The sequence below is a fragment of the Procambarus clarkii genome, chromosome 26 (assembly GCF_040958095.1).
Source record: "Procambarus clarkii isolate CNS0578487 chromosome 26, FALCON_Pclarkii_2.0, whole genome shotgun sequence".
Lineage (NCBI taxonomy): Eukaryota > Metazoa > Arthropoda > Malacostraca > Decapoda > Cambaridae > Procambarus > Procambarus clarkii.
This window is the reverse complement of record NC_091175.1, coordinates 41508526-41532700: the sequence shown is the minus strand read 5'-3', so window position 1 is coordinate 41532700 and position 24175 is coordinate 41508526. Positions and strand designations below refer to the sequence as shown.

Here is a 24175-nt window from a genome sequence, read left to right as displayed (position 1 = left end):
TATATGGCTGTGTAGTAATTTAGGTTGTTTTTTCGCTTTTTCGCAATATCGTTCTCATAATTTCTTTCCGATACTCTTCTAATGTTAAAGTAATCATTCCTAGCTCTGTTGCATCTGATCCTGTTGTCCTCTGTCCATTGTCTTCTGTACTTCCTCCACTCCCGCCTGCTGCCCATTTTTCCTTCCTGGCACTGTCTATTAAACCATGGGTTATTATATTCCATCTTACTTCTTTCCTTTACTATTGGTATAAAACTCTCTTCAGCCTCCTTGCATTTCCATATGACCAGGTCCATCATATCTTGGACTGTTGTTTCTTTAAGTTCTTCCTCCCACTGTGCATCTCCAAGATATTCTCTTATCCTCCTGTATATTCTTTTCCTGTAGTCAACTCTCGATTCCCAGAACTCTTGTCCCTTGGTCACAATTTTAAATTTAAGATAATGTGGTCAAAGACTAGGACACAATGGTTACTATCTCCTAGTGGTATTTCATCTTCCAAATTATCGATGTCTTCTTCGTTCTGGGTGAAAATCAGGTCTAATATGTTCAATTTATCCCCTCATCTTTCCATTGTGTCTTCCTTCACATGCTATGTTAGGAAATTCCTGCCTATAACATCCATTAACTTTGCTCCCCACGTTTCCTCCCCTCAATTGGAATTCCTTGATTCCTAGTTGATTTCTCCTTGATATAGGTCCCCCATGACCAGCAGTTTCGCTCTCATTCTGTGAGCTATTGTTGCTGCCCTCTGCAGTTAATTTATACATTTTTTGTTGTTGTTATCATCATACACCTGTCAGGGAGTTTTACTGTTTGGTGGGGGATTGTATATTATCAATATCACAATCTTCTTCCCATCTACTGTCATAGTCCCATATATGGAGCTTGTACTTTCATTATTACCTCGATTTTCCAGGTCTCGAAACTTAAATTTCTGCTTTATTAGGAGTGCCACTCCCCCTCCCTTTCTGTGTCCTTTCTTTTCTTATCACTAGGTACACCCCCCCCCCTGGAAAGATTGCATCGAAGATCATGTCATTTATTTTAGTTTCCACTATTGCAGTAATGTCTGAATCTGCCTCGCAAACACTTTCTTTTATTTCTTCAGTTTAATTGAATATACCATCAGCATTGGAGTACCAAACCTTGAAACTCTTCTTGGAAACTCTGGTAACAGAGTTGACCCTTTCTCTGGGCCGGGTCTGGGGAGTTCTAAGGGGTGTCTTGGGGGGCGGATGGGGTCTGGGCAGCTAGAAGGATCGGAAGGGCATAATGGGTCTGAAAGGTAGGGAGGGACTGAGAGGCATATTGGGGCTGAGAGTCTGATAGAGGTTGAGAGGTGTAGGGGGAGCAGAAGAGGGGAATAGTGAGGGGCAGAAGGGTGATGGAGCATAGGGGGTGTGAGTGGGAAAGAGATTGTACTAGTCAGGAGGATAGCGGGGAGTCATGGTTAGGTGATGGTTTTAGGGTAGAAGGGGGGAATATGGGAGACAGGGGGGCTGAGAATGGGAATAGAGCAAGAGAGGGGGTTTTGTGGGCAGTGACGAGGTGAGGGGGGTCATGTGAGAGAGGAGGTGCAGAGACGGGGTAGAGGGTTGTGGGGGGGGTTTGGGGTGGAGGGGAGGAGGTGGGGGTATTTAAGGGTGGAATGCAGCAGATGGGATTGCATGCAAGAAGGGAGTAATGGGAAGGGAAATTGTTGGGGGTAAAAGGAGGGGAAAGTGATGAGAGGGCTGAGTTAGGGAGGGTGTGGATTGGGAAGGATTGGAGGGGCAAGAAGGGTGGGCAGGGTCCCGGTGGCGTGCAGATCGGCTTGCCTTGTGGGCTAGCTGTTCATCCTTTGTCATATATATGTCAATGAACACATTGTAATTGCCTTCGCTGCTGTTGTGAAATCTGACCCTAGAATAATGAAAATAATTATAATAAAATTCGAAGGACCATTCTTAAAAAAGAAAACTCGAGAACAAGTGCCTATGAATCTCTTGATTATATGTAAATAAAAATCTAATATATCATAATGAATGAACTGTAGAATTTATTGGAATATTGAGCCGATTCCACTTCAACAAACTTGGGGGGGGGGGTTAATTATGAAAAGTTAATGCACTTCAATAATAATAAGAAATTAATACACTTCCTATAATAAAATATTAAAATGTTAATTCACATCAGTTAATGAAAGCACATATATTAATAATATGCAGGTTTATGAAATATTAAATCATATAATGTTCAATGGTTAGTTTAATGCAATAATCTATCTACTTAGAAAAACATTAACAGCTTAGCTGTTTGTAGGGATAGTAGCGTGCATATGATTAACTTGTCTCAACTGGCTACCCTGGGAACACGTGATCGAGGTGGCGGCTTATTGTCCTTCTTGCCAGTAATACCCGAGCTGAAAGGCGAGCAGCATGTAAATACTATCTAGACAGTTATTTGACCACACATATTCTCGATATTTAGTGTGGGGATGCAATGAGAATGAGACTCACATGGTTATTCTGGTGTTCACACGTCTTAACGACAAAGCGTCGTATCTAAAATATTAATTGTGGCCACAAAAATACTTATAGGAACAATTAAGCTTTGCCGGACGTTGTGTCCGTAGTTGATGAAGCTGTCCCGTCTTCCTGGCGTCCATAGGGGCACCGATGGCGTAATTGCGAGACGATGTAAATGACAAGCTTCAGGACACTCTCTATATTAATGGCGTCTTTCTGCCGTGTCTCCCGCTCGACTCGCTGGCGCATGCGCACTAGCATGTAATGTTGGAACTCGGTAAAATCTTTACATGATTTATTCAAATTCCCGAGATAATGGAGACAAGGTTTATCATAAATTATGCGATGTTAAGTTGTCTTACAGGACAACAAATAACTTCTCGCTAAGTAAATAAATTTAAATGAATCCGCGTTCATATGGGCGAGAATATTAGGAGTAGAAATTTGTTATTCAAGTATTCACTGGAACAGCAGGTTTTAGCTGTGTAAATATTTCCAGCAAATAATAATATATTGATTAATCGATTATAAATCTATTATCAGCTAATAAGTCTTAATAAAAAAAGCTGAAGTAAAGTGGATTTAATGCAATTCACATAAATGTAAACATTTTCCCGCCCCCGAGCTGTGTGAGCTGATGCAACACTCCGCCATATTCTCCAGGGAAAATGAGACGTTACTATTCCTTAATAAAATAAACCTCATATTACTAAACTATTAGTTAGTAGACTTATTGAATTATAATACATAGTACAAGAATAGTTTCTTAAAGTACTAAGTGTTAGTAATTAAGTGATGGAAATTTTCAACAGTTGCCTCAAAGTAAGTGTTGCCTCAGAGTAAGTGTCGCCTCAGAGTAAGTGTTGCCTCAGAGTAAGTGTCGCCTCAGAGTTAGTTTTGCCTCAGAGTAAGTGTCGCCTCAGAGTAAGTGTTGCCTCAGAGTAAGTGTTGCCTCAGAGTAAGTGTTGCCTCAGAGTAAGTGTTGCCTCAGAGTAAGTGTCGCCTCAGAGTAAGTGTTGCCTCAGAGTAAGTGTTGCCTCAGAGTAAGTGTTGCCTCAGAGTAAGCGTTGCCTCAGAGTAAGTGTTGCCTCAGAGTAAGTGTTGCCTCAGAGTAAGTGTTGCCTCAGAGTAAGTGTCGCCTCAGAGTAAGTGTTGCCTCAGAGTAAGTGTTGCCTCAGAGTAAGTGTTGCCTCAGAGTAAGTGTTGCCTCAGAGTAAGTGTTGCCTCAGAGTAAGTGTTGCCTCAGAGTAAGTGTTGCCTCAGAGTAAGTGTCGCCTCAGAGTAAGTGTTGCCTCAGAGTAAGTGTTGCCTCAGAGTAAGTGTTGCCTCAGAGTAAGTGTTGCCTCAGAGTAAGTGTGGTCCAATCCGGTGGCTGAGTTCCACCTCATTTCCTGTCATCTCCACATTAATACATCTCAAAATCTCACTTAATTCAAACTTTTCAATGTTAATTCTTTCATGTACATGATGTTGCATTATATTCGAGTAATCAATGGAAGATAACTGTCCGCCTCCTCTGTGACCCACTTTAATGCTGGTAGTCCCTCCCCTGGTACCCCCCCCCCCTGCCCCTCCCACACTCTCATGCTGGTAGTCCCTCCCCCTGGTACCCCCCCCCTGCCCCTCCCACACTCTCATGCTGGTAGTCCCTCCCCTGGTACCCCCCCTGCCCCTCCCACACTCTCATGCTGGTAGTCCCTCCCCCTGGTACCCCCCCCTGCCCCTCCCACACTCTCATGCTGGTAGTCCCTCTCCTGGTTACCCCACTGGTACCCCCCCCCTGCCCGTCCCACACTTTCATGCTGGTAGTCCCTCCCCTGGTTACCCCCCCCCCCCCTGCCCCTCCCACACCCTCATGCTGGTAGTCCCTCCCCTGGTACCCCCCCCCCTGGTAAACCCCCCCCCCCCTGCCCCTCCCACACTCTCATGCTGGTAGTCCCTCCCCTGGTACCCCCCCCTGCCCCTCCCACACTCTCATGCTGGTAGTCCCTCCCCTGGTTACCCCACTGGTAACCCCCCCTGCCCCTCCCACACTTTCATGCTGGTAGTCCCTCCCCTGGTTACCCCCCCCCCTGCCCCTCCCACACTCTCATGCTGGTAGTCCCTCCCCTGGTAACCCCCCCCCCTGCCCCTCCCACACTCTCATGCTGGTAGTCCCTCCCCTGGTACCCCCCCCTGGTAACCCCCCCCTGCCCCTCCCACACTCTCATGTTGGTAGTCCCTCCCCTGGTTACCCCCCCCCCTGGTAACCCCCCCCCCTGCCCCTCCCACACTCTCATGCTGGTAGTCCCTCCCCTGGTACCCCCCCTGGTAACCCCCCCCTGCCCCTCCCACACTCTCATGTTGGTAGTCCCTCCCCTGGTTACCCCCCCTGGTAAACCCCCCCTGCCCCTCCCACACTCTCATGCTGGTAGTCCCTCCCCTGGTTACCCCCCTGGTAACCCCCTCCCCTGCCCCTCCCACACTTTCATGCTGGTAGTCCCTCCCCTGGTTACCCCCCCTGCCCCTTCCACACTCTCATGCTGGTAGTCCCTCCCCTGGTAACCCCCCCCCCCTTGCCCCTCCCACACTCTCATGCTGGTAGTCCCTCCCCTGGTTACCCCCCCCCTGCCCCTCCCACACTCTCATGCTGGTAGTCCCTCCCCTGGTTACCCCCCCCCTTCCCCTCCCACACTCTCATGCTGGTAGTCCCTCCCCTGGTTACCCCCCCCCTGCCCCTCCCACACTCTCATGCAGGTAGTCCCTTCCCTGGTTACCCCCCCCCCCCTGCCCCTCCCACACTTTCATGCTGGTAGTCCCTCCCCTGGTACTTCCCCCCTCCACCTGCCCCTCCCACACTCTCATGCTGGTAGTCCCTCCCCTGGTACTTCCCCCCCCCCCCACCTGCCCCTCCCACACTCGACACTCCATCCCCCACTAATCCAATCTCCTAAGCCATGTTGTTAGTTACGTCTAATTCCTTTACATACCGCGTACAATGACATTCCCATTCTTCTCTATTTCTCTGTGAATATAATCCAGAACCTGTTGTTTTAGTCCATCAACCTCGTGCTGTATATGTTGAAATATTTCTCTTTGTTTAAAGGATCAAATCCTCCATCCAAACACTGCTCCTCTCAACACATATCCCTATCAACTTCTCTAGCACCTTTTCTTCCTCTTCCCTTTTACAGCTTGACATGGTCGCCCTTCCAGATTTTGTCATTGTAATAAACAACTTTAGCCAACAGGCCTTCTAATTACCTTACTGCTTCTGCTACACAACAGGTAAGTGAGTATAAGTTGTCTCTCCAAGACAGTATAAGGCAGGTGAGGTCACTGTCGGCGTGAGGTCAGTGTCTATCACTTTATCAGATATTCATTCACTCCTATACACTTTTTTACTGCGATGTACTGTTCATCCCTCCCAATTTAATAGTAAAAACGAGATCTTCCCAGCCCACATGCCTCGACCACAGCGAGGCGACTACCACGGTGTGTGTGTGTGTGTGTGTGTGTGTGTGTGTGTGTGTGTGTGTGTGTGTGTGTGTGTGTGTGTGTGTACTCACCTAGTTGTGCTTGCAAGGGTTGAGCTTCGTGGTCCCGCTTCTCAACTATAAATCAACTGGTGTATGTGTGAGTGTGTGTGTGTGTGTTTGCTATTTGTATCTGCAGAATTTAGCTATTAGCTCTTGGACCCCGTTTTTCTAGCCAATATATTTTTTCCTCTATTATGTCTAGTACATATGTTTCTCTTAAACACGCACCCATACAAACACACATCCCCAGGAAGCAGCTCGTAGCAGCCCTTGTAAATACCAGGTACCTATTTACTGCTAGGTGAAGAGGCAGCACCACAGTACCACACAAGAGCCCCAATGCACAAACTAGAGATGCAAGCAGGAGTGAAAGGGAAGATACTCCACTGGATAAAGGAGTACCTAAGCAACAGGACACAGCGAGTCACTGTGAGGGGTGAGGTCTCGGTGTGGCAAGGGGTCATCAGTGGAGTCCCTCAGGGATCAATCCTAAGACCTATACTGTTTCTGATATACGTAAATGATCTCCCAGAAGAAATAGACTCGTTCCTCTCAATGTTTGCTGATGATGCAAAAATTATGAGGAGGATCAAGACAGAGGAGGATAGTACGAAGCTACAAGATGCCTTAGACAAACTGTAGGAATGGTCCAACAAATGGCTACTAAAGTTCAACCCAAGTAAATGTAAGGTCATGAAACTAGGCGGAGGAAATAGGAGGCCAGACAGTGGAGACCGAATGGGAGATGAAGTCCTTCACGAAACGGACAAAGATCTTGGAGTTGATATCACGCCAAACCTGTCTCCCGAAGCCCACATCAAAAGAATAACATCAGCGGACTATGCGAGTCTGGCTAACATCAGAACTGCCTTCAGAAACCTGTGTAAGGAATCCTTCAGAACCTTGTATACCACATATGTAAGGCCAATCCTGAAGTATGCAGCCCCAGCATGGAGCCCGTATCTAGTCAAGCATAAGAGGAAGCTAGAAAAAGTTCAGAGGTATGCCACTAGGTTAGCCCCAGAAATAAGAGGCATGAGTTATGAGGAAAGTCTGCGTGAACTGCACCTCACGTCGATGGAAGACAGAAGAGCTCAGGAAGACGTGGTCACCACATACAAAATTCTCAGGGGAATTGACAAGGTAGACAAGGATGGACTATTTAACACGGGTGGGACACACACAAGGGATACAGGTGGAAGCTGAGTAACCAAATGAGCCACAGAGACATTAGAAAGAACTTTTTCAGTGTCAGAATAGCTAGTAAAGGGAATGCATTAGGCAGTGATGTGGTGGAGACTGACTCCATACACAGTTTCAAATGTAGATATGATAGAGTCCAGTAGGCTAAGGAATCTGTACACCAGTTGATTGACAATTGAGAAGTGGGACCAAAGAGCCAGAGCTGAACCCCCGCCCCCCCAACCTCACCCCACAAGCACAACTAGGTAAGAACAACTAGGTAAGGTAAGTACACACTATAACTAGAAAAAGTACAAAGAGGAAATTAGGGAAAAGAGTGGGGGGGGAGGGAGAATACCTATTATATGTAAGATTATGTTCATTCTCTTATATTAAAAAAGTCAACCACAACTGAAAGGATAGTATATTAAATATCCCACAAATTATACACTTAAATTTAAAACAAAAATATCATATATTATACTTGTTGAGTCAAGTAAAGAGGAAATAAAACATAGAAGATAAATGTTGTATCATTTAAGTGCAGGAAACAAATTCAATCTTACATCTTTAATTATTTACGGCTACTGCTCGTGTTAGGAAATAATAGGCTTAGCAATACGCCATATATTTTCCCTACAAATTGGACATAGTTTTAAAGATCTGCCACAAACTGTCTGTAACCAAATGCGTACAAAGCAAAAACATGTTTTTTATTTCAGCATCCAAACAAATTGTACAACTCTTCTTACTTTTTAAGTTCTCTAAAGTTTTAATTGCGCTCTCTAATGGTACGGAACGATTTAATTTCTTGCATGATGACTTCTGTTGAGTTGACAAAAATAGTTCAGATGGCGGCAGGAGAGAATTAGGCAGTTGAACAGACTCGTGTGTTTCAATATTACCTTTCCTCATCATTTAAATAACAGCATCAGTATGTATTTGCATTTGCAGCCAAACAACAGGTGATTGCAGGAAGGCTGTTTGCGGAGGGAACTGTCACAAAGTTCAGTTATCTTGTTGACATGATAGACCTCAGAAGGGTATAGCAGCTGGAGTTGTACCATACAGTCTCCACACTAACAGGGTCGGGAGTTTTTAAATATGTTTGCTGAACATGTAATATTTATAAAGACATCTGTCAGTCTGTCAGTCTTTGGTTCTGTTTAGTGAAATCCAAAATAACTGTTTGTCTGAGTGTCAAGTGGTCTGTCTGTACGTCACCTTCCTGGTGTGTCTGAGTGTCTAGTAGTCTGTCTGTACGTCACCTTCCTGGTGTGTCTGAGTGTCAAGTGGTCTGTCTGTACGTCACCTTCCTGGTGTGTCTGAGTGTCAAGTGGTCTGTCTGTACGTCACCTTCCTGGTGTGTCTGAGTGTCTAGTAGTCTGTCTGTGTTATGGCCACTTTGGGCCTGTAACCGGGTTCTTGCTGTTATAACCTCTTTTTCTATATCCAACCTCAAGTAAGTGGTAAGTTTTCAAGAAACTGGCTGTGGCAAGTAGTAGTGCATTGAATAAAGGGGGGAGGGGGGTAAACAATACACTATTACACCTTCACCCATATTTTAACACCTTCACCATTATATATATATATATTATATTAAAGTATTACCACACTTACTACTGAGTATTAAAGTATAACTTAGTATTATTTCAAAGTGCCGTTTTCACTCGGGACACAATACATTGGAGCCTTTCACCAATGCCACACCACAACCAACAGATGGCGTTGTCTGCGTTGCACCCATTACCTGGGAGTTGGGACCATCCAACCACGTTGGCCCATCCAACACTTCATAAACCAGCAGCTAACACACTGCTATAACCGACGGCGGCCACTTTGTCCTCTCACAACCAAGTCAAGAGTTCTTGGTCTGCCCAAGGTGAGCTGCCCTCCTGAGCGCACTCGCCTCCTTACGTCACCTCTGTGAACATAAAACGTCATTAACTTGACAGACAGGCTGTCTGTCAAGCTAATGGGATGGCCATAGGATAACACCCATCCACAGGGGAGTTGAAATTGTAACTTGTATTCACAACCTAGATGGCGTTGATATCATTACGCCACCCACCAGAGGTCATCCTCATCGACCTCACATTCTGACTGAGGCAGGAAACTGGAGCCTTCCACTGATGCCACACCACCACTAACAGATGGTGTTGTCTGCCTTGTACCCAGTACCTGGGAGTTGGAGTGTAGATCCATAGATGGTGCAGAAATCGCCACTCCATATTCCGGCGATGGTGTCGATACCATAACAGTCTGTAAGTCACCTTCCTGGTGAGTCTGAGTGTCTAGGGGTATGTCTGCATGTCCCCCTCAATGGTGTGTCTGAGTGTCTGTGTTTTGTCTGTCTAAAGTCTGTTCTGTTGACGGAAATCCGAAATGACTGTCTCACTGTGTCTGCCCATCCAGCTGCCTGGGCAAGCCTGTCCAGCTGCCTGTGTCTGCCCCGTCCAGCTGCTTGTATTTGCATAAACAAGTCACATGTTTAAGTGAGGCATCTTTTTAAATGGGCATTAGTTCCAAATATGCCAAAAATATGCAATAAATGGAAACTAGCTCAATTTCAATCAAACTTTTTTGACGAGTTGCACATGAAAAGGGTTTCATCTGGTCCAAGTCTCAGCATCGTAGCATAAATAGGAAGGGAGAAAACTTTTTGAATTGTGTCAAAAAATTTCCAAAATGGTCAAAAATTACCATCGAACACAAGTGTCAACTGTAATCATGTCTATGACTCTCAGCTATCACAATAGCTTATAATAAAAATATTTAATAATTTGTTTTACCCAAAAAATTTAATTAAAAAAAAAATTTTGTTTTTGTTTTTGTTTCTTTGTTATTTGTTTATCGGATGATTTTCATGAAACTTATACACCTGACTGCACGTAAGCCTATCTGTAAGGGTGCCAAGGGTGCCAGGAAATTGGTTGATGTCAATCTCAGTCACAGATGGCAGCACCTTAGACTTTATTTATTACTTATTTATTTCAAGTAACATAAACGTTCCTATAACTGTTTCATTTTTTATTCAATTTATGTGAAACTTACACCTTATATGTAGAGGTTATATTTCTACAATCTGGTATTTATTTCCTAAGTTCATTTATTGATTTTATAATAGTAATAAACCATGATATATTTGCATAATTTTTTTATGGAACTTTGACTATTTGTATTAGTAAAACTAAATATATTTTAAAAAATCCGCAAAACAGATCCTTTTATTATAATAAAACACTGTTATAACTGACGCTATACCTGTATGTGATGAATTCACTGGGGTCCTTTATCCATAGGAACTTGGTGTAATTTCGATCCTCTTCTTGGAGGCCTACCTAAAGGAAAGCCTTACTTATATCGGCCGTGTATGCATAAGTCCCTCTGCGGAACTTTAACAGCACGTCGTACAGTCTCTGTGTCAGGCTAGGGCCAATTTAAAGGCAGTCATTCAATGAGACACTATTCAATCTGGTCTTAGCACTGCAGTTAAATACTATACTCAGTGGGGTAGTGGCTGAATTTTTCAGTACTGCATGGTGCAGCTAATAATGTCCTTCCTTAGGGTGATAATTGGTTACAACTTCGATATATTTGTTATCTAGATGTTGTTGTATTATGTCACGGTACAATTTCAGGTTTTCAGGTCGTCTATATAAGTGCAACACCTGAGACCTTAATTGGTTTTGTGCTATGAAATGATTTACTGCTAGTTGAAGATGATTCAGCTTCCATGGTAACCTGACTCAGTATGGATTGTCTGTGTTGACAACTGAGTCCAGGTATTGTTAGTAATTCCAGTTATCATTTGCACTAGGATGTACAGGGACTATACCCAAGGTGGCTAGATCCCATAATGTATATACAGCGGGGATCAAGCTCATTTTCAGACATGTCTCTGAACTTAAGTGGTGACTGTTCTCCGCCTAGTCACACAACCGTCACTGGATTGACTTGATGGATGTCTACAGCGGTGAGTTGCTTCAGACTCAATAATGGACCAGTGAGCAAATTGTATCCAACAGACAATAATCTCAACCGTCAATCAACAGGTGTACAGATTCCTATGTGCTCGGATGTGTGTGTGTGTGTGTGTGTGTGGCTCAGCAACGCATGTGCGTTGCTGAGCACAGCAACCCTCCCTGTCCCACAGTCCTCCCCAGCATTCCCCCTTCACCCGTCTCCTCGGCCTCCCAACCATTCCCCATTCCATCGTTCCCTCGTCCTCCTCACCATTCCTCACTCCACCATCCCCTCTTCCTTCCCACCATGCCCCACTCCCCCTGTCCCTTTGTCCTCCCCACCATTCTCTATTTCCCCAACCCCTTCTTCCCCATCATCCCAAACTCCCCCGACCCCTCGTCCTTCCCCTCCATTACCCACTCCCTTCTCCCTTCGTCATCCCCACCATTCCCCACTCCCTCGTCCGATGCCTTCCCAAATGGTCTGATGTTTCCATCAGAAAATTTTGAACATCAAGTGATCTGATGTTCCCATCACTGAACTATAAGAAAAATAGTTAAAATTAAATGAAAATATGAATAAATAAAATAATAAACTATACTCACAAAATGAACTGTATGGTAAACAACACAGCTCAATTCCAATGCAATTCATGCAAAATAATTATATCAAAATGAAAATAAATCAAAATCTATGAAAATTCAATTCATCAATGCAATCAGAAACAATGAAATGGAATTGTAATATATTTAGTATAGCATGTGTGTTGCTCTTACATGCAACAGATGGCGCTGTTTTTCAAGAAAAGCATAGAAAAATCGAAATCTATGAAAATAAAATTTATCAATGCAATCGGAAACATTGAAATGGAATTCGAGATATATTTAGTATAGGTGCATGTTATTATTATGTGCAACAGATGGTGCTGTTTTTCAAACAAGTATGTTTTTACCTGTTTCAAGTGTTACATCTATATAGTAGGTATATAAAAACAAGCAAGTATTCGAATGGAATAGTGTGTCATCATTTCGAATCAACAGGTGAAAAACTTTTGGAAGTTACAGTGTGTGTTGCTCTTACGTCCAATAGATGGCGCTGTTTTTCTAAAAAAGCATATTTTTTCCTCTCACATGTGAGTCCTTTATATAGTAAGTATATAAACCATGCATCTATTCAAATGCAACGTTGTGTCAAAATTTCAAAGAAATCGGTAAGGAGGTTTCGAAGATTTCCCTCACATGAAAAACACATGGAAAAACCCAGTTTTTCAGAAAAAGCAGGGTTTTTTCCGTCCCAGGCGTGACATCAATATAGTATGTATATAAAAACCTGCTCGGATGCGAATTGAACGTTGTGTGAAAATTTCAAAGCAATCGGTGAAGAACTTTCGGAGATTAGCGATTTTGATTAAACGAACATTTCCATTTATATATATATATATATATATGTCGTACCTAGTAGCCAGAACGCACTTCTCAGCCTACTATGCAAGGCCCGATTTGCCTAATAAGCCAAGTTTTCACGAATTAATATTTTTTTCTCTAATTTTTTTCTTATGAAATGATAAAGCTACCCATTTCATTATGCATGAGGTCAATTTTCTTTTATTGGAGTTAAAATTAACGTAGATATATGACCGAACCTAACCAACCCTACCTAACCTATCTTTATAGGTTAGGTTAGGTTAGGTAACCGAAAAAGTTAGGTTAGGTTAGGTTAGGTAGTCGAAAACAAATTAATTCATGAAAACTTGGCTTATTAGACAAATCGGGCCTTGCATAGTAGGCTGAGAAGTTCGTTCTGGCTACTAGGTACGACATATATATATATATATATATATATATATATATATATATATATATATATATATATATATATATATATATATATATATATATATATATATATATATATATATATATATTTTGGTAGCAGTCTTTCCTGTAGACATATATTATTAAATATGACCGAAAAAGTAAGATTAATAATTCTAACACGAATTTTCTCAATCTTTCGTACATTACGCTTCACTGTTGGAGGTAAATCAAAAATCACTTCTCCAAAATTCATTTTTATTTCTAGTCTGACGCGACACGGGCGCGTTTCGTAAAACTTATTACATTTTCAAATATTTCACAAATACACAACTTACGTATCTCTGATTTTATATCTACATTTGAGTGAGGTGGGAGGGGTGATGTGGCATTAACACAAGACAGAACAAGAGGGGATATTAATAGGGTATTAAAAGTATCAACACAAGACAGAACAGAAACAATGGGTATTGAATAGAAGTGTTTGTAGAAAGCCTATTGGTCCATATTTCTTGATGCTTCTATATTGGAGCGGAGTCTTGAGGTGGGTAGAATATAGTTGTGCAATAATTGGCAGTTGATTGCTGGTGTTGACTTCTTGATGTGTAGTGCCTCGCAAACGTCAAGCCGCCTGCTATCGCTGTATCTATCGATGATTTCTGTGTTGTTTACTAGGATTTCTCTGGCGATGGTTTGGTTATGGGAAGAGATTATATGTTCCTTAATGGAGCCCTGTTGCTTATGCATCGTTAAACGCCTAGAAAGAGATGTTGTTGTCTTGCCTATATACTGGGTTTTTTGGAGCTTACAGTCCCCAAGTGGGCATTTGAAGGCATAGACGACGTTAGTCTCTTTTAAAGCGTTCTGTTTTGTGTCTGGAGAGTTTCTCATGAGTAGGCTGGCCGTTTTTCTGGTTTTATAGTAAATCGTCAGTTGTATCCTCTGATTTTTGTCTGTAGGGATAACGTTTCTATTAACAATATCTTTCAGGACCCTTTCCTCCGTTTTATGAGCTGTGGAAAAGAAGTTCCTGTAAAATAGATTAATAGGGGGTATAGGTGATGTGTTAGTTGTCTCTTCAGAGGTTGCATGGCTTTTCACTTTCCTTCTTATGATGTCTTCGATGAAACCATTGGAGAAGCCGTTATTGACTAGGACCTGCCTTACCCTACAGAGTTCTTCGTCAGAGTCAGAGTTCTTCCTACAGAGTCAGAGGGTAAGGCAGGTCCTAGTCAATAACGGCTTCTCCAATGGTTTCATCGAAGACATCATAAGAAGGAAAGTGAAAAGCCATGCAACCTCTGAAGAGACAACTAATAACAAAAACAGGAACCTCTTTAAGCACCAACGTATATACCAAGCCCACCAACATAGGATTATGCCTGAACGGTAGAAGTGAGTGCCCCCAAAGATACAAAGCCAGTGTTCTCAATGCTTATATTCGTCGAGCGCTTACCCACATCTCTGAATGGAGCAACGTGAGTAGAGAGTTTGAAAGAGTAACTCAGGTATTGGTGAACAACGGATATAGCAACGCGGAAATAAACGCTGCTATAAGAAGACACTTGGACCGTTGGTATAATTCAGAACCTAGAACAGAAACCACAACACCCCCAATAAAATTATATTACAAATCAACCATGCACAGTGAACATATAAAAGAGGAAAGAATAATGAAAGAAATAATCCGTAAAGGAGTAAAAAGCACTACTCCTAACCAAAACATAAACCTGATAATATTCTACAAAACCAAGAAGACTTCCGAACTCCTTATCAAAAACAGCCCGAAGCCGACGGAGAACCCTCTACAGCAGTCAAGCGTTGTATACATGTACACTTGCCCCCACGAAGGATGTAACCTTCAATGTAAGTACATAGGTATGACGTCGACCAAGCTGACGAGGCGTTTCACATGCCATCTTCAATCTGGTGCCCCTAGGAATCACATGAGACAAGCCCATGACATTACTCTAACAAGAGAAATGTTGAACAAGAATACTTGCATAATAGACAAAACCCAAGATTCAAGAAGATTACAAATTCTCGAGGCAATTCACATAAGAATAGAGCGACCTACCATGAACACCCAAATCACGGAACTATTTACTCTACCCACCATGAGAGTAAGGACAAGACAAGAACATATCGATGCCAACACAGAAGACAATGTCCAACATAACAGGCCAATTACACTGGATTAATCTTTGTTTAGATAGGAGATGCCTCGTATGGGCCAATAAGCCTTCTGCAGCCCCTATGTTTATCCCTTATGTATCCCCCCATGTTTTTCACCTTCATTGTATTATCACCTGACCTAATGCGGGTATAAAATTAACTAGTATTGTAAGATCTGTTCACTTGAGAATGAACCATGGAGGTTCGAAACGTCGTGCAAATTATACAAATAAGTGTAATACACTCTATAGTAAATCACTTCTTTTCTTCACCTTAAAAGTACGAAAATAAGTTTTGGAGAACTCCTATTCCAATTAAGCCCTGATGCTAAGAAAATAGTTAGAGGGATAGAAGCCCTAAACCAGAAAATAATAAATACAGAATATGCGGTCATATTCAATGAAATATATATATATATATATATATATATATATATATATATATATATATATATATATATATATATATATATATACAACTTTAGAACACTTTCCCACCAGGAGACTCGAACCCTAGCCAGCACAGATAGTAAAGTGTTCTAAAGTTGTATACTTAACTCTCGTGTTTAGGAGAGTTGTGCCTTAAGCAGAGACACTGTGTCTTCCCATATTAACAGGGACTTGATGAAATTAACGTCTAAATGACCCCTCACTTGCTCTGGTGCTCTTGGGAGGTGTTGATCTTTGGGGGATTTAAATACTCCGAAATTACCATCTCTTTTAAGGGTCTGAGTGGTGGTGCAGAGGGTTAAGGCGTACCTGTTATGCCAGTTGCTGGAAGGCTTCTGTGCTGGCTAGGGTTCGAGTCTCCTGGTGGGAAAGTGTTCTAAAGTTGTATACTTAACTCTCGTGTTTAGGAGAGTTGTGCCTTAAGCAGAGACACTATGTCTTCCCATATTAACAGGGACTTGATGAAATTAACGTCTAAATGACCCCTCACTTGCTCTGGTGCTCTTGGGAGGTGTTGATCTTTGGGGGATTTAAATACTCCGAAATTACCATCTCTTTTAAGGGTCTGAGTGGTGGTGCAGAGGGTTAAGGCGTACCTGTTATGCCAGTTGCTGGAAGGCTTCTGTGCTGGCTAGGGTTCGAGTCTCCTGGTGGGAAAGTGTTCTAAAGTTGTATACTTAACTCTCGTGTTTAGGAGAGTTGTGCCTATATATATATATATATATATATATATATATATATATATATATATATATATATATATATATATATATATATATATATATATATGCAGAATAACCACATGTGAAAAATAGAAAATGCTTAACGCGTTTTCGGCTAATTCCCCTTCATCAGAGCAAAGTAGAATGAAGATAAGATTGCTGATCAGACCTTTATATCCGCCTGGGCAGATCACCTGACCACCAAAAATAAGTGGAGGAAAGGAATTATAAGAAAGATGGTAACTGCAGAATGCCTATTGGCCCATACGAGGCAGCTCGTATTAATATCTCCAAGTGCCATACGTGTTAAATGATTGCTATATTGAGGCTTAAATAGGGATCCAACTTGTACATACCGGGGTTCACATTAAGGCTGTTGTTACAATGTTTCATCAGAGCAGACTCGATCACGTTTCGTTCAACAAAATCCTTACTTTTAACAATACAATTTGCCCCTGTGAAGTCGATAGAATGATTACATAAACTGGAATGTAAATACAATGCACTGGATTGCTGGGCTGTACGAATAGCATATGAATGCTGTTTTAAACGCGAGGAAAGAGATTTACCTGTCTGGCCGATGTAAACACATGCACGCTCATTACAAGGGATGGAATACACACAACCTGCTACAGACGAGGGCGAGTTCTTAATTCTTAATTAAGGAGTGGTCGGCCATTATTATTGTTGTTTAGGACCAGAGGCGCAAGGGAGCAAATTCGGCTCCTGTTAATTTCTCTTGGACGAAGTGTTATGGAAACATATACAGCGCGCATAGACGCAATAAAGCACCTAAATTATTGGGATCGTCTCAAAGCCCTCCAAATGTACTCACTAGAAGGAAGACGAGAGAGATATCAAATAATATACACCTGGAAGATACTGGAGGGCCAAGTACCAAATCTACACAGTAAAATAACAACGTACTGGAGTAAACGATATGGAAGAAAATGTAGAATAGAACCAGTGAAGAGCAGAGGTGCCATAGGCACAATCAGAGAACACTGTATAAACATCAGAGGTCCGCGGTTGTTCAACGTCCTCCCAGCAAGCATAAGAAATATTGCCGGAACAACCGTGGACATTTTCAAGAGGAAACTAGATTTATTCCTCCAAGGAGTGCCGGACCAACCGGGCTGTGGTGGGTATGTGGGCCTGCGGGCCGCTCCAAGCAACAGCCTGGTGGACCAAACTCTCACAAGTCAAGCCTGGCCTCGGGCCGGGCTTGGGGAGTAGAAGAACTCCCGGAACCCCATCAACCAGGTAACCAGGTATGTAGTTTAATACTGTAGTTTGATTGGCTGCATATATATAAATTCAATATAACCCCCCCCCCCCTAATGTGTAGTGGATCGATTTGTGAGATTATTGCAGAAATACAGTCCACTTAACATCATACAAATTGCTATCGAAATATATAAATTAACGTAAATATAAATTCTATCTAAATTCATATAAATTAAATTAAATATAAATCTCACAGGTCGGTTCCCACACATTCCGCGAGAGACGTCTAAGTCGTCAAATATATCGATAACACCGGTAACACGCTGGTAAATCCGGTTACCGAGAGTGGCGCCGGTTACCGAGAGTGGCGGCGGTTACCAAGAGTGGCGCCGGTTACCGAGAGTGGCGCCGGTTACCGAGAGTGGCGCCGGTTACCGAGAGTGGCGCCGGTTACCGAGAGTGGCGCCGGTTACCAAGAGTGGCGCCGGTTACCGAGAGTGGGGCCGGTTACCGAGAGTGACACCGGTTACCGAGAGTGGCGCCGGTTACCAAGAGTGGCGCCGGTTACCGAGAGTGGCGCCGGTTACCGAGAGTGGCGCCGGTTACCTAGAGTGGGGCCGGTTACCGAGAGTGACGCCGGTTACCGAGAGTGACGCCGGTTACGGAGAGTGACGCCGGTTACCGAGAGTGGCGCCGGTTACCAAGAGTGGCGCCGGTTACCGAGAGTGAGGCCGGTTACCGAGAGTGACGCCGGTTACCGAGAGTGGCGCCGGTTACCAAGAATGGCGCCGGTTACCGAGAGTGGCGCCGGTTACCGAGAGTGGCGCCGGTTACCGAGAGTGGGGCCGGTTACCGAGAGTGACGCCGGTTACCGAGAGTGACGCCGGTTACGGAGAGTGACGCCGGTTACGGAGAGTGACGCCGGTTACCGAGAGTGGCGCCGGTTACCGAGAGTGACGCCGGTTACCGAGAGTGGCGCCGGTTACCGAGAGTGACGCCGGTTACGGAGAGTGTCGCCGGTTACCGAGAGTGGCGCCGGTTACCGAAAGTGGCGCCGGTTACCGAGAGTGGCGCCGGTTACGGAGAGTGGCGCCGGTTACCGAGAGTGACGCCGGTTACCGAGAGTGGCGCCGGTTACGGAGAGTGGCGCCGGTTACCGAGAGTGGGGCCGGTTACCGAGAGTGGGGCCGGTTACCGAGAGTGGCGCCGGTTACCGAGAGTGGCGCCGGTTACCGAGAGTGACGCCGGTTACCGAGAGTGGCGCCGGTTACCGAGAGTGGGGCCGGTTACCGAGAGTGGCGCCGGTTACCGAGAGTGGCGCCGGTTACCGAGAGTGGAACCGGTTACCGAGAGTGGGGTCGGTTACCGAGAGTGGCGCCGGTTACCGAGAGTGGCGCCGGTTACCGAGAGTGACGCCGGTTACCAAGAGTGGCGCCGGTTACCGAGAGTGGCGGCGGTTACTGAGAGTGACGCCGGTTACCAAGAGTGGCGCCGGTTACCGAGAGTGGCGGCGGTTACTGAGAGTGGCGCCGGTTACCGAGAGTGGCGCCGGTTACCGAGAGTGGCGCCGGTTACCGAGAGTGGCGCCGGTTACCGAGAGTGGCGCCGGTTACCGAGAGTGGCGCCGGTTACCGAGAGTGGGGCCGGTTACCGAGAGTGTCGCCGGTTACCGAGAGTGGCGCCGGTTACCGAGAGTGGCGCCGGTTACCGAGAGTGGCGCCGGTTACCGAGAGTGGCGCCGGTTACCGAGAGTGGCGGCGGTTACCGAGAGTGGGGCCGGTTACCGAGAGTGGCGCCGGTTACCGAGAGTGGCGCCGGTTACCGAGAGTGGGGCCGGTTACCGAGAGTGTCGCCGGTTACCGAGAGTGGCGCCGGTTGCCGAGAGTGGCGCCGGTTACCGAGAGTGGCGCCGGTTACCGAGAGTGGCGCCGGTTACCGAGAGTGGCGGCGGTTACCGAGAGTGGCGCCGGTTACCGAGAGGGGCGCCGGTTACCGAGAGGGGTGCCGGAACAGCTCTAGACCTGACATATGTGGAGTATTTAGCCGGATGACGCGGAGGATCCGGCCGGTTAGGCCAGATACCGGTCATCATCACCCGGGGCAGCACCAGCCTTGTCGTGTCTGTCTGTCATGTGTATCCTGTTCTGAATAGTCTGTCTTTCTGTGTGTCTGTGCTTCTGAGCGTCTGTTTGTGCATCTGTGTATCTGAGCGTCTGTCAGTGCTTCTGAGCGTCTGTCTGTGTATCTGAGCGTCTCTCAGTGCTTCTGAGCGTCTGTCTGTGTATCTGTGTGTCTGTCTGTGTATCTGTGTTTACTAGTTGTGTTTTTGCGGGGGTTGAGCTTTGATCTTTCGGCCCGCCTCTCAACTGTCAATCAACTGTTTACTAACTACTTTTTTTTTTTTTCCCCACACCACACACACACCCCAGGAAGCAGCCCGTGACAGCTGACTAACTCCCAGGTACCTATTTACTGCTAGGTAACAGGGGCACTTAGGGTGAAAGAAACTTTGCCCATTTGTTTCTGCCTCGTGCGGGAATCGAACCCGCTGTGTCTGTCTGTGTGCATCTGTGTATCTGAGCGTCTGTCTGTGCTTCTGAGCGTCTGTCTGTGTATCTGTGTGTCTGTCTGTGTATCTGTGTGTCTGTCTGTGTATCTGTGTGTCTGTCTGTGTATCTGTGTGTCTGTCTGTGTATCTGTGTGTCTGTCTGTGTATCTGTGTGTCTGTCTGTGTATCTGTGTGTCTGTCTGTGTATCTGAGCGTCTGTCTGTCTATCTGAGCGTCTCTCAGTGTATCTGAGCGTCTGTCTGTGTATCTGAGCGTCTGTCTGTGTATCTGAGCGTCTCTCAGTGCTTCTGAGCGTCTGTCTGTGCATCTGAGCGTCTGTCTGTGTATCTGAGCGTCTGTCTGTGCTTCTGTGCGTCTGTCTGTGTATCTGAGCGTCTGTCAGTGCTTCTGAGCGTCTGTGCATCTGTGTGTCTGTCTGTGAATCTGAGCGTCTGTTTGTGCATCTGTGTATCTGAGCGTCTGTTTGTGCATCTGTGTATCTGAGCGTCTGTCTGTGTATCTGTGTGTCTGTCTGTGTATCTGAGCGTCTGTCTGTGTATCTGAGCGTCTGTCTGTGCATCTGAGCGTCTGTCTGTGTATCTGAGCGTCTGACTGTGCATCTGAACGTCTATCTTTGCATCTGAGCATCTGTCTGTGTATCTGAGCGTCTGTCTGTGCATCTGAGCGTCTGTCTGTGTATCTGAGCGTCTGTCTGTGTATCTGAGCGTCTGTCAGTGCTTCTGAGCGTCTGTCTGTGTATCTGAGCGTCTGTCTGTGTATCTGAGCGTCTGACTGTGCATCTGAACGTCTATCTTTGCATCTGAGCGTCTGTCTGTGTATCTGAGCGTCTGTCTGTGTATCTGAGCGTCTGTCTGTGCTTCTGTGCGTCTGTCTGTGCATCTGAGCGTCTGTCTGTGCTTCTGTGCGTCTGTCTGTGTATCTGAGCGTCTGTCAGTGCTTCTGAGCGTCTGTCTGTGCATCTGTGTGTCTGTCTGTGTATCTGAGCGTCTGTCTGTGTATCTGAGCGTCTGTCTGTGTATCTGAGCGTCTTTCTGTGTATCTGAGCGTCTGTCCGTGTATCTGAGCGTCTGTCTGTGTATCTGAGCGTCTGTCTGTGTATCTGAGCGTCTGTCTGTGTATCTGAGTGTCTGTCTGTATATCTGAGCGTCTGTCTGTGTATCTGAGCGTCTATCTGTGTATCTGTCTGTCTGTCTGTGTATCTGAGCGTCTGTCTGTGCATCTGAGCGTCTGTCTGTGTATCTGAGCGTCTGTCTGTGCATCTGAACGTCTGTCTGTACATCTGAGCGTCTGTCTGTGAATCTGAGCGTCTGTCTGTGCATCTGAGCGTCTGTCTGTGCATCTGAGCGTCTGTCTGTGCAACTGAGCGTCTGTCTGTGTATCTGAGCGTCTGTCTGTGCATCTGAGCGTCTGTCTGTGTATCTGAGCGTCTGTCTTTGCATCTGAGCGTCTGTCTGTGCATCTGAGCGTCTGTCTGTGTATCTGAGCGTCTGTCTGTGCATCTGAGCGTCTGTCTGTGTATCTGAGCGTCTGTCTGTGTATCTGAGCGTCTGTCTGTGTATCTGAGCGTCTGTCTGTGTATCTGAGCGTCTGTCTGTGTATCTGAGCGTCTGTCTGTGTATCTGAGCGTCTGTCTGTGCATCTGAGCGTCTGTCTGTGTATCTGAGCGTCTGTCTGTGCATCTGAGCGTCTGTCTGTGTATCTGAGCGTCTGTCTGTGTATCTGAGCGTCTGTCTGTGTATCTGAGCGTCCGTCTGTGCATCTGAGCGTCTGTCTGTGCATCTGAGCGTCTGTCTGTGTATCTGAGCGTCTGTCTGTGTATCTGAGCGTCTGTCTGTGTATCTGAGCGTCCGTCTGTGTATCTGAGCGTCTGTCTGTGCATCTGAGCGTCTGTCTGTGCATCTGAGCGTCTGTCTGTGTATCTGAGCGTCTGTCTGTGCATCTGAGCGTCTGTCTGTGTATCTGAGCGTCTGTCTTTGCATCTGAGCGTCTGTCTGTGCATCTGAGCGTCTGTCTGTGTATCTGAGCGTCTGTCTGTGCATCTGAGCGTCTGTCTGTGTATCTGAGCGTCTGTCTGTGTATCTGAGCGTCTGTCTGTGCATCTGAGCGTCTGTCTGTGTATCTGAGCGTCTGTCTGTGCATCTGAGCGTCTGTCTGTGTATCTGAGCGTCTGTCTGTGCATCTGAGCGTCTGTCTGTGCATCTGAGCGTCTGTCTGTGCATCTGAGCGTCTGTCTGTGCATCTGAGCGTCTGTCTGCGTATCTGAGCGTCTGTCTGTGCATCTGAGCGTCTGTCTGTGCATCTGAGCGTCTGTCTGTGCATCTGAGCGTCTGTCTGTGCATCTGAGCGTCTGTCTGCGTATCTGAGCGTCTGTCTGTGCATCTGAGCGTCTGTCTGTGCATCTGAGCGTCTGTCTGTGTATCTGAGCGTCTGTCTGTGTATCTGAGCGTCTGTCTGTGTATCTGAGCGTCTGTCTGTGCATCTGAGCGTCTGTCTGTGTATCTGAGCGTCTGTCTGTGCATCTGAGCGTCTGTCTGTGTATCTGAGCGTCTGTCTGTGTATCTGAGCGTCTGTCTGTGTATCTGAGCGTCTGTCTGTGCATCTGAGCGTCTGTCTGTGCATCTGAGCGTCTGTCTGTGTATCTGAGCGTCTGTCTGTGTATCTGAGCGTCCGTCTGTGTATCTGAGCGTCTGCCTGTGCATCTGAGCGTCTGTCTGTGTATCTGAGCGTCTGTCTGTGCATCTGAGCGTCTGTCTGCGCATCTGAGCGTCTGTCTGTGCATCTGAGCGTCTGTCTGTGCATCTGAGCGTTACAACCTGTCTATTCTAACTTCTAAAATATTTGTCGAATTTGGCCTCAAAGTTGTGACTGGAGGATGCTTCGATAGTACTACACAGTGTACCAGTACTTCAGGGCTCCACGTGTTGACTACCAGTACAGTGTACCAGTACTTCAGGGCTCCACGTGTTAACTACCAGTACAGTGTACCAGTACTTCAGGGCTCCACGTGTTAACTACCAGTACAGTGTACCAGTACTTCAGGGCTCCACGTGTTGACTACCAGTACAGTGTACCAGTACTTCAGGGCCCCACGTGTTAACTACCAGTACAGTGTACCAGTACTTCAGGGCTCCACGTGTTATCTACCAGTACAGTGTACCAGTACTTCAGGGCTCCACGTGTTATCTACCAGTACAGTGTTCCAGTACTTCAGGGCTCCGCGTGTTAACTACCAGTACAGTGTACCAGTACTTCAGGGCTCCACGTGTTAACCACCAGTACAGTGTACCAGTACTTCAGGGCTCCACGTGTTAACTACCAGTACAGTGTACAAGTACTTCAGGGCTCCGCGTGTTGACTACCAGTACAGTGTACCAGTACTTCAGGGCTATACGTGTTAACTACCAGTACAGTGTACCAGTACTTCAGGGCTCCACGTGTTAACTACCAGTACAGTGTACCAGTAGTTCAGGGCTCCACGTGTTAACTACCAGTACAGTGTACCAGTACTTCAGGGCTCCACGTGTTAACTACCAGTACAGTGTACCAGTACTTCAGGGCTCCACGTGTTAACTACCAGTACAGTGTACCAGTACTTCAGCGCTCCACGTGTTGACTACCAGTACAGTGTACCAGTACTTCAGGGCTCCACGTGTTAACTACCAGTACAGTGTACCAGTACTTCAGGGCTCCACGTGTTAACTACCAGTACAGTGTACCAGTACTTCAGGGCTCCACGTGTTAACTACCAGTACAGTGTACCAGTACTTCAGGGCTCCACGTGTTAACTACCACTACAGTGTACCAGTACTTCAGGGCTCCACGTGTTGACTACCAGTACAGTGTACCAGTACTTCAGGGCTCCACGTGTTAACTACCACTACAGTGTACCAGTACTTCCTTACGTTCCTTTGGCTCATTTGTGCTTCCAGCTTCCACTTATGTCCTCTTGTTCCGCTTTCTCTCAGTCTATAGAGGCTATCCTTGTCCATCTTATCTATTTCTATCCATATCTTGTATGGTGTGATCATATCCCCCCTCTGTTC

General features: G+C 45.6%; 1 protein-coding gene across 1 annotated transcript; it reads right to left on the bottom strand.

Moving 5' to 3' along the window:
• Positions 1–20842: 20842 nt before the first annotated feature.
• On the bottom strand, positions 20843–22891 carry LOC138368943 (serine-aspartate repeat-containing protein I-like). Its single transcript, XM_069331667.1, has one exon. The coding sequence runs from the start codon at positions 22889–22891 to the stop codon at positions 20843–20845; it is 2049 nt and encodes a 682-aa protein (XP_069187768.1).
• Between the last annotated feature and the right edge of the window lie 1284 nt (positions 22892–24175).